Source organism: Nannobrachium achirus (assembly GCF_963921795.1).
Source record: "Nannobrachium achirus genome assembly, chromosome: 11".
Lineage (NCBI taxonomy): Eukaryota > Metazoa > Chordata > Actinopteri > Myctophiformes > Myctophidae > Nannobrachium > Nannobrachium achirus.
In genome coordinates this window covers 14,497,771-14,513,862 of record NC_137820.1, presented here as the reverse complement: position 1 = coordinate 14,513,862, position 16,092 = coordinate 14,497,771, and the positions used below count along the sequence as shown (strand labels likewise).

Below are 16,092 nucleotides of genomic sequence, written 5' to 3'. Positions count from 1 at the left end.
TGTATTTTACTGTTATGGTTAATGATAAAACATTGACAGAGATGGTGTGAACCTGCTCATTTGTAGATTTCTAAACCAAATTACATCAATTACTTGACTAGTAGTGAGTGTTATTGAATAGAAAGCAATATTTATTTAACATTATGCTATTTTATTTTGAATGTAATGGTAGGCCTATAACTGGACTTTTGTTGTAAATGTTGCTGTAGTCAGTGGAAGGGGGTACTTTTGGCTTTGGAAATCAGTGTAAAGGAGTACTGCAGCCAAAAAAGATTGAGAACCACTGGGTTAGAGAATGGGCACGCGCGTGCGCGGTAACGCGCGCATTGCTTTGAGGGTCCCGGTTTTAGGCAACAGTGGTTCGCGTCCCGGTTTGAGCGGCTGAAAATATGGCCACCCTACGGCCTTGTTAGTCTCTGACAAGGGCCTCTCCCCCCCCCCCCCCCCCCCCTCCATGTGCACACACACACACACATGCCCTGTCGCATCCTCATTTGACAGGGGCTGCGAGGGCGTGTAACACAGCGGCGCCGTACGGCGTGTCAGTGGCAGAGCTGATTGCTCCGCTGCGAGGACAGGGATCCGCGCCGTGGCGGTAACATGCACTCTGTCAGCGCCTCAGAAACGGCCAGCTGTCAGCAGCGTTGTCAGAGGTCCGAGGCTGATGCGCCGCGCTTCGCAAAGCCCATTTATTTTTACCTTCTTCCTCTTCCTTTTTTTTCTGCCTCCTGCTGCTGCTGCTGCTTTCCTCTGGTTGAGTCTTTATGGCTTCGGCTCTCGCTGCCAATTTCACAGTCTCTTCTCCTGTTCTCCTACGTCCCCGGGGCAGATTGTAATCCCTTCATAACAACTTGTGTACAAACCAGTTTGGCATTTTCAGCCGTGTGTTTACCTCCCCTCACGGTATAAGGAGACCCACCGGCTAATTCCATCTGCGTGCGGCTACATTATCCGTACCACTGCTCAGGGATTCAGTCCTATTTGCGTTGCACGCTTCCATGACTTTACGGGCGCCGCGTTAATGCAGCATTTGATAATAAACTCGTTCAGTTAGTATAGCTTTGCGTTTTGTCCCCGTTTGACCGGGGGCGTTGGTTGCAGAGGTTGTGGGGAACGAGGCAGCTCAGAACATTGCAGATATCACTGCATAGCGAGTATTTACAGCCCCTGAGCAAACACAGAGCGGCTGGTCATTGGTAATGGAAACATTGGTGGTGATTATGTCCCCATTCAACGTCTCCTGTGGACCACAAAGGCTTAACGGACCACAGATTATTGTCTCTGAATGCTGCAACTTTCTAACTGCCTTTAGTGTGAATTACAGAGACATCAGTGCTCCTGTCAGTATAGTGAAAGTTCTTAAAAGGTGAAATGCTGAGTCCAAAGAAACGTTTTAGCAAAGTTTACTGAACTTCTTGCAAGTGGAGAAAAATACAAAGCAAAGAAAAAATGTACAGAATATGGCTTGACGGTTTACACTAGACAGCTTTAACGTGGGCCTCTTGTCTCGTTGGTTACACAATCACAACACTGAGAAACAAGAAGACTATTTTGCCTGTCTTTTAGGGTTATAATTATCACTCACAGTCAGTCAGAAAAGCAACTTCCTGTTCTTCAAAATAAAGTTTGTTCCAAATAAAACTCAAATAATCTGCAACAATAAACAAGCATGCAGTAAATGATGTGTTTCCCAAATGTTTTCAATTGTAAATAGTATTTATCTTTTTAACCGTATCACTATTCATTATGAACGTAACTTTTTATCATTAAATCCTATCGTCAAATACATCACAACACAGTATAGTTTTGGTTCGTTTTTGTGTTGTTATACATTCTCATCTCTCTCTCAATTCCCCCCCTCACCCCTCACCCCCCATCGACAGCCCCCTTCTCTCCCCCAGGCATTGACACGGTGGTGAAGTTTGACACCCAGGGGGATGGCCTGGGCCGCTACAACATCTTCAGCTACCAGCGCTCCGGCGACCGCTACGGCTACGCGCCAATCGGCGAGTGGGCGGAGACTCTGAGCCTGAGCGCCGACGTGATCCACTGGCCCCGGGAGGCGCTGCCCACGTCACAGTGCAGCGACCCCTGCGCACGCAACGAGATGAAGAAGATGCAGGCAGGTGAGAAGGCCACTCACCGGATGCTCAGGAGCAGGGCATCGACCACACCAGTGTTGATTTCGTCGACTAAAACTATGACTAAAAATGTTTGTCGACTGTGTTTTTTTCACTGACGAAAACTAAATAAAAACGAAACAAAAACAAAGCTGTGGTGACTAAAACTAAGACTAAATATATTGACAATTTTGTCAACAAAATAAAAACTAGACTAAAACGTTAGGGAGGGACTATTGGAGAAGAGAGTAATTTTATGTTTGGTTGCTCTCAGGTGTTGCGTGCTGAAAATAGCCGATCTATAAGCTCACAACGCGTCGCGCTGCGACGCGTTGTGAGCTTGTAGATCTGCTATTTTCAGTACAAAACCAAGTGTAAAATCAGTCATTACGATGCCATCAAGGCCTGCCAAAATATATTTTAGTCGACTAAATCAACTGCAGATTTAGTCGCCTAAAATCTTATGGTATTTAGTCGACCAAAATTAGACTAAAACTAATACTTTTTAGGTGACTAAATTATGACTAAAACAAATTTACATTTTATTCAAAAGACTATGACTAAAACTAAATCAAAATTTGCTGTCAAAAACAACACTGGACCACATCAACATCAGCATCCTGGGTTCATAGTAAAGACAACACCAATATGGAAAGGACATAATAAATGTCGCTGTCTTATAGTCTGGCAATTCCAGCTGGCAGGTTTCCTGTCTATGGTTCTAAGCACTGCAGCTGGAATGCATAGAAGTCAATGGAAGGTTGCAAACCAACGGTAAGCAAACCAACATAAAGTTGGAAGTGTATAGAGGGTATATTCACATTTCTAAAGTTACATTTTAATACCTCTAAAATGGCAAATTAAACATTAGCCAAATTGTCAAATATTAGAGGCAGAAATTGCCCTTTCACAATAGAACCATGTTATACAAAATGTAATGCCTCAACTCTTGGTGCTTGTCAGGGTGGGGGGGTCCCCTGTTCAAATATGATTATTAATGGGGGGTTGCGGCCTGAAAAGGTTGTGAACAACTGCTGTAGAACATATAGTATGTCCTCTCCTTGTTCATACCCTCCTTGAGTCCAGCTCCTGTCTGCAGACTCGTTTTGCATATCATCCCTCCTCCCTAAGCGCCTATAGCCCACTGTCCCTTTTCATTGCCTGCATAGAAAAGTCAGCAGAAATCTGCTCGTGATAGAAGGCTAGTCCAGTCCACCCATGGAGCACGAATTGTTGGAAGCAGACTGAAATGAATTGATTAATGGCCCTGCATGTTCAATGCATACAGCGCCACTTTGCAAAGCAGAATCTGACATTTTTGTTTTTTTATGTGGCCACATTCCAGGTGAGTACTGCTGCTGGATCTGCACAGCCTGTGAGCCGCACGAGTACCTGGCTGATGAGTTCACCTGCGCACCCTGTGCCCCGGGTCAGTGGCCCAGTGAGGAGGACCCTTCGTCCTGCTACGACCTCCCCGAGGACTACATCATGTGGGAGGACGCCTGGGCCATTGGACCAATCACCATCGCCTGTGTGGGGTGAGATGAGCGTGCGTGCGGAATCTGCGGATAGAGTGATGAGGACGATTCTAGGTTAAGGTCCTTGCCAGTGTACAGTAGTATATGTCCATTTTAACCAAATGGACATATAGGGCCCTATTTTCGCCAAGCTAAACCCTACACCAGGTGTCTTCAGACCAAGGACCCCTTAGTTGAGGGAGAGATGAGGCGCTGTGAGCTTGTAGATTGGCTATTTTTGGCTAAAGTTCCCAGAATATGGGCGCTAGGGTTCAAGTGGTTAATATAGAAAAGCAGAAAAAAGTTTCTATCACACAAAGATTTGGAGCCTGGAGGAACCCCTGTAGTAACTCTGAGGACTCCCTAGGGGTCCCAGACCCCCTGTTGAAGACCTCTGCCCTAATCCCCTAAACTTCCTTGCCTTTTTTTTACTATTTTGAAAAACATTTTGAAGGGGGCCTGTCACCTAAAGGGTTACTGTCACTTTAAGAATCATCTTAAAAAAACAAGTTAATATTTTTATGATGTCATTGTGGGGATGTGTAATTATAATCCAATCAAATTAATTGTCTGTATAGCCTGACTGTATGGCTTCTTACTGTACTGGTCAGCTGTTGTTGGGGGGCGAGGGGCAGATTACACTGTGACATGAGCTTCAGACTGTTTCAGACCGTTTTCAGAGAAGCTCATGTCACAGTGTAATCTGTACTACAAGCTATTTGAAGTATTTTCAAATGTTTTTCAAAATAGTAAAAAAAGGCAAAGAGGTTTAGGGATTTTAGGGTTCAGCATGGACGAAAATATGGCCCATTGTATTGTGTAGCATAATAGTCAATAGTAATATTATCATAAAGTAATAAAAAGAATGATAATACAGTTTCGCGTATTTCCTATATTTTGATAGACGTTTTTTCTCCTCTATGGGTACCCCTATCCCCAGGTTCCTGTGTACAGGCCTGGTGTTCTGGGTGTTTGTGCGTCACAACAGCACGCCCCTGGTTAAAGCCTCGGGCAGGGAACTGTGCTACTTCCTGCTGCTGGGGGTCTTCCTGTCCTACGCCATGACCTTCCTCTTCCTGGCCAAGCCCTCGCCCGCTATCTGTGCCCTGCGGCGCCTCGGCCTGGGCACCTCGTTCGCCGTCTGCTACTCTGCCCTGCTCACCAAGACCAATCGGATCGCCAGGATCTTCAGCGGGGTGAAAGACGGAGGCGGAGTCACGCGTCCACGCTTCATCAGCCCCTCCTCTCAGGTGTGCACAGTCAAGCTTGTCAGTCTGCTACACTGTAGCTGTGCTTGAGATGGACGGATGGGAGGGTGACGGGTGGATGGATGGATGGTACCTGGATGTTGTATGCATTGTTTGCAAGCATGTGTGTGGGGGCACTGATAGTCAGACCGATTGATGAATGGATGGTTCGGTCAATTTGCAGATAGTGTGGATCCGTGGACCAAGTTAATCAATGGATCAATTAAAGGATTCATGGATGGATGGACAGACAGACAGAGAGACGTACCTACAGAATGACTCAGGCACGTGCACACATAGACATTAAAAGGGGGCTCGAGCCCCTGCCCTTTTATCCATCTGTAAAAAGTGCCCTCTCCAGACCATGAATGCAGTTTTTACTATGGTGAAAGAAATGCAAATGACATACCTGAAGGCAGCATTCAAGAGAATTGCCTTTTCCAATCTCTCCTGAACTTGAATGCAGCATCTTGAAAGAATTGCCCTCTCTGTGTAGACATCCATGCCGTACGCCACATCTCCAGTATTGATTCGATTTAGTTCAGTGTGGTATCACGCACCGAAAATAGCCGACCTCCAAGCTCGCAGCACGGCGCGTTGTGAGCTTGGAGGTCTGCTATTTTCGACATTTCCGCTAAAAGGCCCTTTTAGAAATGTCAGCCCATGCCTCTCTTAAAGGTGATACACGATGCATTTAAAAAGTATTTATGTCATATTGTTTATGTCCCAAAAACGTTTTTCAAAAGGTTTGAGGCTAAATTACCACTCCTGAATAGAGAGCCTCTCTCATTTTTGAATGGCTCTCAGAGCATTTCAGCTGCAGTACCACCTTTGGCCTGAACTGCGCCACCCCCCCAAAATCCTTTTGAAAAAAAACATTTTTTTGAAAAAAAAGATTTTTTTTGTTGAAAAAAACGTTGTTTTTTTTTTCATTTATTTTTTTATGATGACGTCACAATCGGCAGATGACGTCACAATCGGCAGCAAATCTGGACAGCCTGTTTTGAGAACCCGTGGGATACTTTTAACCTTCGCCTTCTCAAAACCAGAGAAAGACACAACGGTCAGAAATGGGACTTTGTGAGGATAGAAGGTGCTAGTGGGACCCCAAAAAAAGGTTTTAAAATAGGAAAAGTGAAATTTCATGGTGTATCACCTTTAACATTCTCTGCACGTCCCTGGAACGACCGTCACCGTAAGGAGAGTGAATGGGAGTTATGGAACATCTTTAACGACTCGCACACCCTTCCTCGCCTCTCCCCTTCTGCTCACCTCTCAATCCCTGGTTCTCTGGCTCCTCTCTCTCTCTCTCCAGGTGTTTATCTGTCTGAGTCTTATCTCGGTGCAGCTGGTGATGGTGTCCGTGTGGCTGCTGCTGGAGGTTCCTGGAACGCGGCGCTTCACGCTGCCAGAGAGACGGCAGACGGTCATCCTCAAGTGCAACGTACGGGACTCCAGCATGCTGCTGTCGCTCAGCTACGATGTGCTCCTGGTCATCCTGTGTACCGTGTAAGTCAGGGTTTTCTCAAACGTTCTCACGTCAAGGACACCCAAATTGATATATCGTCGTTTGTCGGGTGGAAACCTTGTATGTCCAAGACCGTTCGTTTTGTTATCGTTTTAAAAATGAACTAAACTAGTGAAAATAGCAGATCTACAAGCACACAACGCCTCGCACCGCGAGGCGTTGTGTGCTTGTAGATCGGCTGTTTTCACTACTTTAGTGCGACGGCCTTGTCTGATGAAGCAATGCTTTACTTTGCGAAAAAATTTACAAATTTGAAACTTGGAGATACAAGGTTTCTGCCCGACAGAGACGATATATTAGGCTGTGAAACCATACATTTGGAAAGATTTGTTGCCATTGATTGAAGACTGATTGAAGAATTTTAGAATTTTGCCTATAGGAAAAAGTACTGTTTCATAACAGCACAAATCACTGGTACAAGGTCAACTAAAAGGAGATCCTAGTAAGCTTTACGGCTTATTTACACAGGAACCACTTTATGTATCTCATTATAAAATTGGGGTCCGCGGGGGGCCTGATTTGGAATCGCACATGAGTTCTGGGCGGAGCCGTTTGTTTTCACGCCCGTCGGCAGGTTAGTTACTCACCAGCGTTAGTTTCAGTGAGGTTAGGGTTAGGGTTAGAGTTAGGCATAGTTTTACTGAGGTTAAGGTTAGGGTTAGGGTTAGGGTTAGGTTTAGGCATAGTTTTACTGAGGTTAGGGTTAGGGTTAGAGTTAGAGTTAGGGTTAGGTTTAGGTGGTCGCACCTCCGCGCGGTCCAAACGAACACAAAGGAGCGCTCCCTAGCTCCATTTCAGCCAATCAAAAGCTTCCATTGCATGGGCGGGGTTTGCCCAGAACTCATGTGCGTTTCCAAATAACGCGTCAAGGACACCCAAATTGATATATATTAGGCTGTGAAACCATACATTTGGAAAGATGTGTTGCCATTGATTGAAGAAGACTGATTGAAGAATTTTAGAATTTTGCCTATAGGAAAAAGTACTGTTTCATAACAGCACAAATCACTGGTACAAGGTCAACTAAAAGGAGATCCTAAAAAAAAAAAAAACTTTACGGCTTATTTACACAGGAACCACTTTATGTATCTCATTATAACATTGGGGGTCCCTGGGGGTCCCGACCCACTGGTTGAGAACCACACTGGTATAGAGCACTGTTTTCTGTAAGAGAGAATTTCAAAACACCCCATCCTACATCCTCCAAAACTGAACTTGTAATTTTAATACAAAAGAAGTAGGAAAGCATATCATAAGGTCAGAGGGTCCATAGTTCACTTGCCACTGACTTGCCAGCCTTTATTTGTCTATATAAGTTTTGATTGTCTATGATTTTAGGTATGCGTTCAAGACCAGGAAGTGCCCGGAGAACTTCAACGAGGCCAAGTTCATTGGATTCACCATGTACACCACCTGTATCATCTGGCTGGCCTTTCTCCCCATCTTTTATGTCACATCTAGTGACTACAGAGTAAGGTCTCACACACACTCACGCACGCACACACACACACACACACACACACACACACACACACACACACACACACACACACACACGCACACACACACACACACACACACACACACACACACACACACATTTTAACCATTTATTTATGTCCACGTAAGAAACATACAGGGACACAAATATTATTGGTGCAGCAAGAATACATTCACAAACAATCATGGCATACGTTTTCATGATACAATAGGCATGTCACTCAGTAATCTAACGGTATAAGTAACAGCGTCTCCGCATTATGTGGCGGCTGCCAATTATGGCAGACACACAGCACAATACTTTGCTAGCTTTTTTGCCTCCTTTTTGGGCATCCCAAGTTGTTGAAACCCTAATGACCAGTCTATGGGTATGTCTTAGCCTTAGGCTGCCAAATATAAAAACAAATAGTCTGCACCTATAACCCAGCTCTGAGATGGTATTTAGCAGAGGTTGGTATTAATGACCTTGGTCATAAAGGCTTCCTCAAGGCTAAGGTCAAAGGTGCATGCCATCTCTAATACAGACACTTGCCTGGACTCGTCATCAACCACAACAACATCAGGGCGGGGTTGCACCAGCTGTTACTAAGTTATAACGTAGCCTAGTTGTAACGTAAATGGCTTCTAAGTCAAGACTTACGCATTACTAAAATGTCAGGTGTTGCACCACACAAATTAGTTCTTACGTATCTCTAAGTAACAACTAAATATTTACACCACCCCTTGGGCAGCACTAAGTCTTTACTAAGTAACCTATCTCTATGGGAGAGTAGAGCAACTTCACTACTAACGTGGCAGACAGCATTATATCGGCTATTTAATTAATTCAACAATGAAACGACTGTTTAAAACATACATTAAGCCCTATATACATTTCGGCCATTTGAAAATAGCCGATCTACAAGCTCACAATGTGTCTGCTATTAATAGAGTATTTCTATATTGCAGGATTGATACTTTTTTAATTCATTTGAGTACTTTTCCACCACTGCATATACAGCACAACAGCGAATTGAACGGTGCGCTCTCTTCCCCTGTGTCTCCAAATATGCGTTGCTCTGCGTTACTTCACAACGGGGGATACAATCCGTTTGCAGGGCAGTGCGCTGCCCAGGGATGCGCTCGCCCTGTGCACGCATATCAGTGACTTGTGTACTGTACTGCGCATGCCAGTGGAGAGACGGGGCTCTCTGTCTGTTGACAAAAGACGATACAAGCTTTATTTCCTTACTAGAAACAGTTTGTTTTCATTGGATTCGGGAGCTATGACGTCATTGTATGCGACTATACATTACTTTAGGAACAGTCTACACATTACTAGTTACGTTATGCCTTAAGAAGTAGTGGTGCAACACCTGTTAGTAACTCACTTAGTTACAAACTAACTAGTAGTTACTAAGCCTCTAGTAAGGACTTTACTCCCTAACTTAGGGCAGAACTTACGTTCTGGTGGTGCAACTGGCCCCCGGTGTATAAGCAGTCAAAGATGTAAATATGTCTTGGTTATCACAGAGATGGAACATGGATGAAATAACACGGGAATGTTTGTACATTCTGACTGTAGATGCATGATATTTTGATATGTCCTTACACCAGGGTCTCCCAAAGTGGGTGCCGTGGCACCCTAGGGTGCCATGATGCCAGAATAATTTGAAAATATTTGGAAATATCTTAACCACTTAGATTTGACCTGATTTGAACTGTACTTGAGGAGGTCTTTTTCCATCTACCCCAACTGTCTTCACCAAAAATAGCCGATCTAAGCTCACAACGCGTCACAACGCTTCACAACGCTTCACAACGCTTCACAACGTGGCGCGTTGTGAGCTTGTAGATCGGCTATTTTTGGTGAACATTCCCCCCAGAATTAGGGATGCTAAGGGTTCAAGAGGTTAAAAGTTATTTTCAGTCAGTTCTGATGGAAAGGGATATTTTAAAGTGACATACTGTTTCTTAGGGAGAAGGATTTTCATATTTACGTAGCGTATATAATATGATATAAGATTCTAAACAGTGTAATTCAGGGGTGCCGTGGATGAAAAAGTTATTTACAGGGGTGCCCTGAGTCAAAAAAACGTTTGAAAACCCCTGCCTACACACACACACACACACACGCACGCACACGCGTGCACGTGCTCACAGATATGCTTGCGCTGTTAGTCAAATTGTAATCCTCCTAGCATGGGTTCTTACTCTGCAGTGCTGTGATGACATGCAGACAGGATCTGTCGTGCTGCACTGCTCACACGTCTAGCTTTAACAGCGAGAGGGCTGAGTTTTCACCTGATCCATGTCAATCTTACCTACTGTATGTATAGCACACTTTTAAACACACACACACAAACAGGTACATTATGCATAACTACCAGTGGTGTAAAGTAACTAAGTACATTTACTTAAAGCTATACTGTGTAAGTTGCTCAACTAGTGGTCAGTAGCGGTATAGCAAACCGCGGTCGCTTTTTTTCGGACGTTTTTCGCGTCCGCCTCGCCGAGATGCATCTGTAGAGGGGTCTCGCATGCCTCTCCGATCAGGCGTTCGGGAGTTACGGACTCCTTCACCAGAGTAAATGCTGTTGTTAGCTACTTCCTGAGAAGACAGCAAGACGCGCTGTGATTGGCCGGCAGTGTATGATCCGCGCTGTGATTGGCCGATAGTGTATGATCTGGGAGACACGTATACTGCATGATGCAGATGACGTAATTTTGCTGGGAAATGCAGCCCCTGTCACGGCTCAGTAGAAAACATAAAAGAAAAGGCTTTTGGGGCTGAAATTAACGGAGTGGGTGTTCTAAAACCTTAGCGATTTAATAGTTAGGACAATTTTAAGATTTGTTTTATTAAAAAGGTTACATAGTATAGCTTTAAATACAATTTTGAGGTACTTTGGTGTACTTGAGTATTTCAAATCACCAATACTTTTACTAGAAGTAACTCCACTATATCTCAGATCCAAATATTGTACTTTTACTCCACTACAATTATTTGAAAACTAGTAACTTAGTAGTTACTTTGTAGATATAAACTATAATATTATGAAACATCCATGAACCACTTTAGCCCTATTTTATACCTTGGCTGTTTGGAAATAGCCGATCTACAGGCTCACAATGCGTCGTCGAGCTTGTAGATCTGCTATTTTCAAACATTTTGTCCTTTTTTTGGTACTTTAAGAACATGACAACACTTTCATACTTTTGCTCAAGTACATTTTGAATTCCCGACTTTTGCTTGTAACAGAGTCTTTCTACATTGCAGCGTTGATACTTTTACTTGAGTAAAACATGTGAGTAGGTATCCACCACCGATACCTGCACACATGCCTACATAGCATTAGATAGAGGGGACATCTCTTTGCTCGGGTCAACGCATACATTCAAGACGAGACCATGAATAAATAAGCATACGCCACAATCATGTTGGCATGCGCGCACATACTACAGGGGCGTCAATTGGGTATGGCAGGGGTATGCAGCTGCCATACCCTGGGTCCAGGGTGGAAAATAAAAGTTACTTTTAAATATAAATCCATGAATGTCTCTTTGTCTATCTGCGCTGGTTATTATGTTAAATTACAGTAAAATAACTACAAATGCAAAATTTAACATAATGGTCACTTTAACAAGGTATTATAATTATATTCTCCACACTTGTATTCTCCCCATCTTGACAAAATGGTATATTACCAGCTTCCGCAGGTCAGCTGCACAGGTGCAATGCATTATTGTTAATTGTGGCACGTTTACTAACATGCTAAGTTTAGCTGCACTTGAAAAACCATTCCAGGCTGCCATATTGAGCCCAAGAAACCGTAGAAACCTGTGTAAAAAAACTGACAAAAGTCTTTTTTTTCTTCAGACATTGTGAAAATAGCCGATCTACATGCTTTGTGAGCATGTAGATCTGCTATTTTCACAATAGAACTGTGTTATCCAAAATGTAATGCCTATTTTCCATGAGGACTCCCATCTTTGCCATACCCTAGCTTTTGCTGAACTAACGCCACTGATTGACATACTATACATTCATCCATTGGAGTGCACATAACAGATGCTTGCACAGTGCACAGAGACTACAGACGCACACGCACGCATGCACAGTATCAAAGGACCCGAGAGAGAGGACTGCAAATGCAAGGGCAGTTCCTCTGATCACCACAAAAGAGACAATCCTGAACCACACACACACACACACACACACACACACACACACACACACACACACACACACACACACACACACACACACACACACACACACACACACTCACACACACTCTCTCTCTCTCTCTCGCTCTCGCTCTCTCTCTCTCTCTCTCTCTCTCTCTCTCTCTCTCTCTCTCTCTCTCTCTCTCTCTCAGTGGCGTCAGTTCAGAAAAAGCTAAGGCATGGCAACATGACTGGTGTCTCACCAGTCATGTTGCCATACCTTAGCAACAGACATTTATTTTAAGAAGTACATTTTATTTTTTCCCTCTTTCTATGGTTTCTTGGGCTGGATATGGCAGCCTGGAACGGTTGTTAATTACAGTTTTTTTCGATTGCTAAAACACAAAACCCATAAATTAGGCACAATTTTCACAACCTTTACTTCTGTCCCCAATCGCTTGACTCAATTTGTTACTACTTTAGATTTTCTTATCATATTAGACTCTGACTTTACTTCTTTACACTCTGATGTCAATTTCACATCACCTTGTTGTCAAAACACAACACACAATTTTCAGGTTTGCACACACTTCTCACATACAATCTCAAAGCATCAATCCACAACACACAAATATTCAAATCTCTAAACTTTCGGGTCAGGCGAGCAATTCAGAGCCAGGTCCCACTGCTTCAGGCCATGGAGGAGGCTTGTGGAGATGTGGGCTTTGAGGCCTGTCAGGGCTTCATGCGGCACTCTAGGCCAGGGGTTTTCAAAGTGGGTGATGGGGCACCCTGGGGTGCCACGACGGCAGTCCAGGGGTGCCACGACGGCAGTCCAGGGGTGCCGCGAGATCATTTGATAATATTTGGAATTTATTTGGACACTTGAAAAAATATTATTTAGTATAATTTTAAACTTGAAGTACAAAGTTATTTTCAGTCAGTTCTAACCAAAATGGCTATTATCTCAACGTTTTCCTCGCAACATAATCACTAAAATATCGTCACTGTCGGGCAGAAAACTTGTATCTCCAAGTTTCAAATGTGTACGTCTTTTGGTAAAGCAAAGCCCTGCTACATCATACAAGACTGTCGCACAAAACTATTGAAAACAGCCGATCTACAAGCACACAACGCCTCGCGATGCGAGGCGTTGTGGGCTTGTTTGGAGTGTTTGGGGGTAAACGTTTAGACCTACAGTCAATAAAATGTTTTGTCTGCATATTTGTGTGCTGTTTTATGTTTGTCTATGAGAGAAGTGGGCATACACTGGGTCATTTTACAAAAAGGGAATTGGTTCATTTACCAGAGTAATTGACATTCATTCAGTGTGTTCCATTTCGACAATTGTGTTTTCAATTTTGCTCTTCAGTGTTCTGTACATGCTTGGTAGTGTTCAGCCAAAGGCTTAGTTGTGTTTATTCAATGAATGGTATGTGAGTGTCATGTGAAAATAGGGCTGTGTTTACCAAATGAAAACACGAGTTCCATTTTGTGAACATGCTAAGAGATTTGATGGCAAAGAGTTCTTTTGCAAAGGGATGCCAGGGTTTAGCAATTTGTGTTTGATGTTTGGAGTTTTGTGTGTGCAGTTTTGAAAAGAACGTACAGTTTTGAAAAATGTGTTTTAGCAATCGAAAAAAACTGTAACAATAATGCATTGCACCTGTGCAGCTGACTTGCGGAACGTGGGAATATACCATTTTGTCAAGTTTGGGAGAATACAAGTTTGTAGTTATTTTACTGTAATTTAACAACATAATAACCAGCAAAGATAGACATAAGAGACATTCATGGATTTATATTTAAAAGTAACTTTTATTCTCCCCCCCAATTGACGCCCCGGCGCTCTCTCTCTCTCTCTCTCTCTCTCTCTCTCTCTCTCTCTCTCTCTCTCTCTCTCAGAAATAAGCACTGACCTTGTTTACTGTAGGATATTCACTCTATTTGTTTCATGGATTTGTGTTTCAAGAGATGTCGTATATGCAAATGCAACAATAGAAAATAAACAATGTTGGGTTGCTTTTTTAAAGATTGTTATTTGTTATACACGCACACGGACACACACACACACACACACACACACACACACACACACACACACACACACACACACACACACACACACACACACACACGCACACACACAAATATAGGGACTCCAGGTTGAAAGTGGTTCACCCTGTCACTGCCCCCCTGCTTTATTTCCACACTGATTTAGATTTAGATAAAGCCATAGTAAGCTATAGAAAGACAACTTGAAAGGTGTGTCTACGCCGGCAGTCAATACCAAGAAGGAAACATTTTATTTACAGTAGCTTGTAATGGCCTTTTTTGTGTTTAGCCAGCACATGGATTAACAGCATATCGCCATAAATCACTGAAACCCAAGTTAAAACTGCCTTTGAGACACAACCAGGGGCGTCACAAGGGGTAGGAAAGTGGGACTGAGTTACTAGGGCCCAAGGTGGTGGAGGGGCCTTAATTATTTTATACTTTAGCTATTGAAAAATAGCAGATATACAAGCTCACAGCGCGGGAAAGTGGGACTGAGTTACTAGGGCCCAAGGTGGTGGAGGGGCCTTAATTATTTTATACTTTAGCTATTGAAAAATAGCAGATATACAAGCTCACAGCGCGGCACCGAGTGCCGCGCTGCGAGCTTGTAGATCTGCTATTTTTGAAAAGCCGTGAAAATGTGTGCAAATCTTTGAATATATGTATTTGTTAAGTGAACATTTGTAACTCAAATTTTGCTTCTGGGGGGGGGGTCCCTGGAACTCAATATTTTGAGATGGGGTTCCGTGGCCAAATACATACCATTTCGGGGGTCCTTCACATGAAAAGGTTTGAGCACCACTGACATAGAAACATAGGTTTTTCAAAAAAACCTCAGAAGGATTTGAAATATTCAAAGATTTTCATGATTTTTCAAAAGTGCCGCGCTGCGAGCTTGTAGATCTGCTATTCTTCAATAGTTAAAGCACAGGGGCCCCGCAGTGAATCCTTGTACCCAGGGCCCAGAATTTGGTGTGACGCCCCTTGCCTGGACACAACAAAGTGTGGTCTTTGTGGTCCCTGGTGATTGGATTGATCCACACACATAATTGATAAACTCTGCTTTATAAAGGGCTATTCTCTCACTCAACAAGCCCCATGAGAGAATCGCTGGAGTCTAGATGTATTTGTTATCTACTGTATTTCTCATTGGGTTTCATTCATCATGTATTATGGATAACGCATTACCCTTCCTCCAAAAGGGGCGATGGGAATATAGTGTATCAATATAAAGTGTACTGTTATCAGCATCACCCTTGGCAGCAAAGAAATTGCTACCAATTTTGCATTTGAAATAATAATAACACTAAAAGTTAACACTTGTATTTCCGTGAGTTTAACCTGGCTATAGGACTGTTCTGGATCGATGCAAGTAGCGAACAATGCAAGTTGGAAATGTATGCAGTTATGCGATACCCATTGTACCCGTGTCTGAGTAGCCGTATCTGTATCTGGCTGTCTGTGTCCCTTTTATGCCCATATATGGAATTATGTGTCAGGCACGGCCAAATATGGAGTCTAGGCCAGTCTATGACATCATATTGATGACATCAGCATACACCACCATATATGGGGATTTGCAGATTTATCCAAACTAGCCCTTACCCGTTCAAAGATATGAGCTCCAAAATGATGTGCAGTGTGTGGGTTATGGGATGTGCACTGTGCACACAGTATATGAGGGATGGAAAGTAACTTTAACTGGTGCTTGCATGATGTAGGAGCATCAATGTAAGAAACCCGTTTCGTTTAATGGCTACAGAGATACTGTCCCCCCCACCCCCCACCCCCCCCCCCCAGCCCGCCCGCCTGCACACACACACACACTCCCCCCCCCCCGTGTGTGTGTGTGTGTGTGTGTGTGTGTGTGTGTGTGTGTGTGTGATTGTGCATAGCCTGAACAACAGCGCCCCTCCCTTAACATGTGTGGTCACAAAAGGTACTGTAGGCTAAATAGATATAGATACAGCATA

The 16,092-nt window shown here is 43.5% G+C and overlaps 1 protein-coding gene across 1 annotated transcript in view; it reads left to right on the top strand.

The window, feature by feature from the left end:
- The window catches only part of grm3 (glutamate receptor, metabotropic 3), a gene marked incomplete at its 3' end in the record, with an annotated part of 54,763 nt that overhangs the window by 35,590 nt on the left and 3,081 nt on the right, over positions 1–16,092 (top strand). Inside the window, exons 5-9 of the mRNA XM_080736777.1 lie at positions 1,884–2,126; positions 3,466–3,658; positions 4,578–4,887; positions 6,200–6,393; positions 7,751–7,883. Coding sequence (XP_080592903.1) covers positions 1,884–2,126; positions 3,466–3,658; positions 4,578–4,887; positions 6,200–6,393; positions 7,751–7,883 — 1,073 coding nt within the window. The remainder of the gene's footprint in view (positions 1–1,883; positions 2,127–3,465; positions 3,659–4,577; positions 4,888–6,199; positions 6,394–7,750; positions 7,884–16,092) is intronic.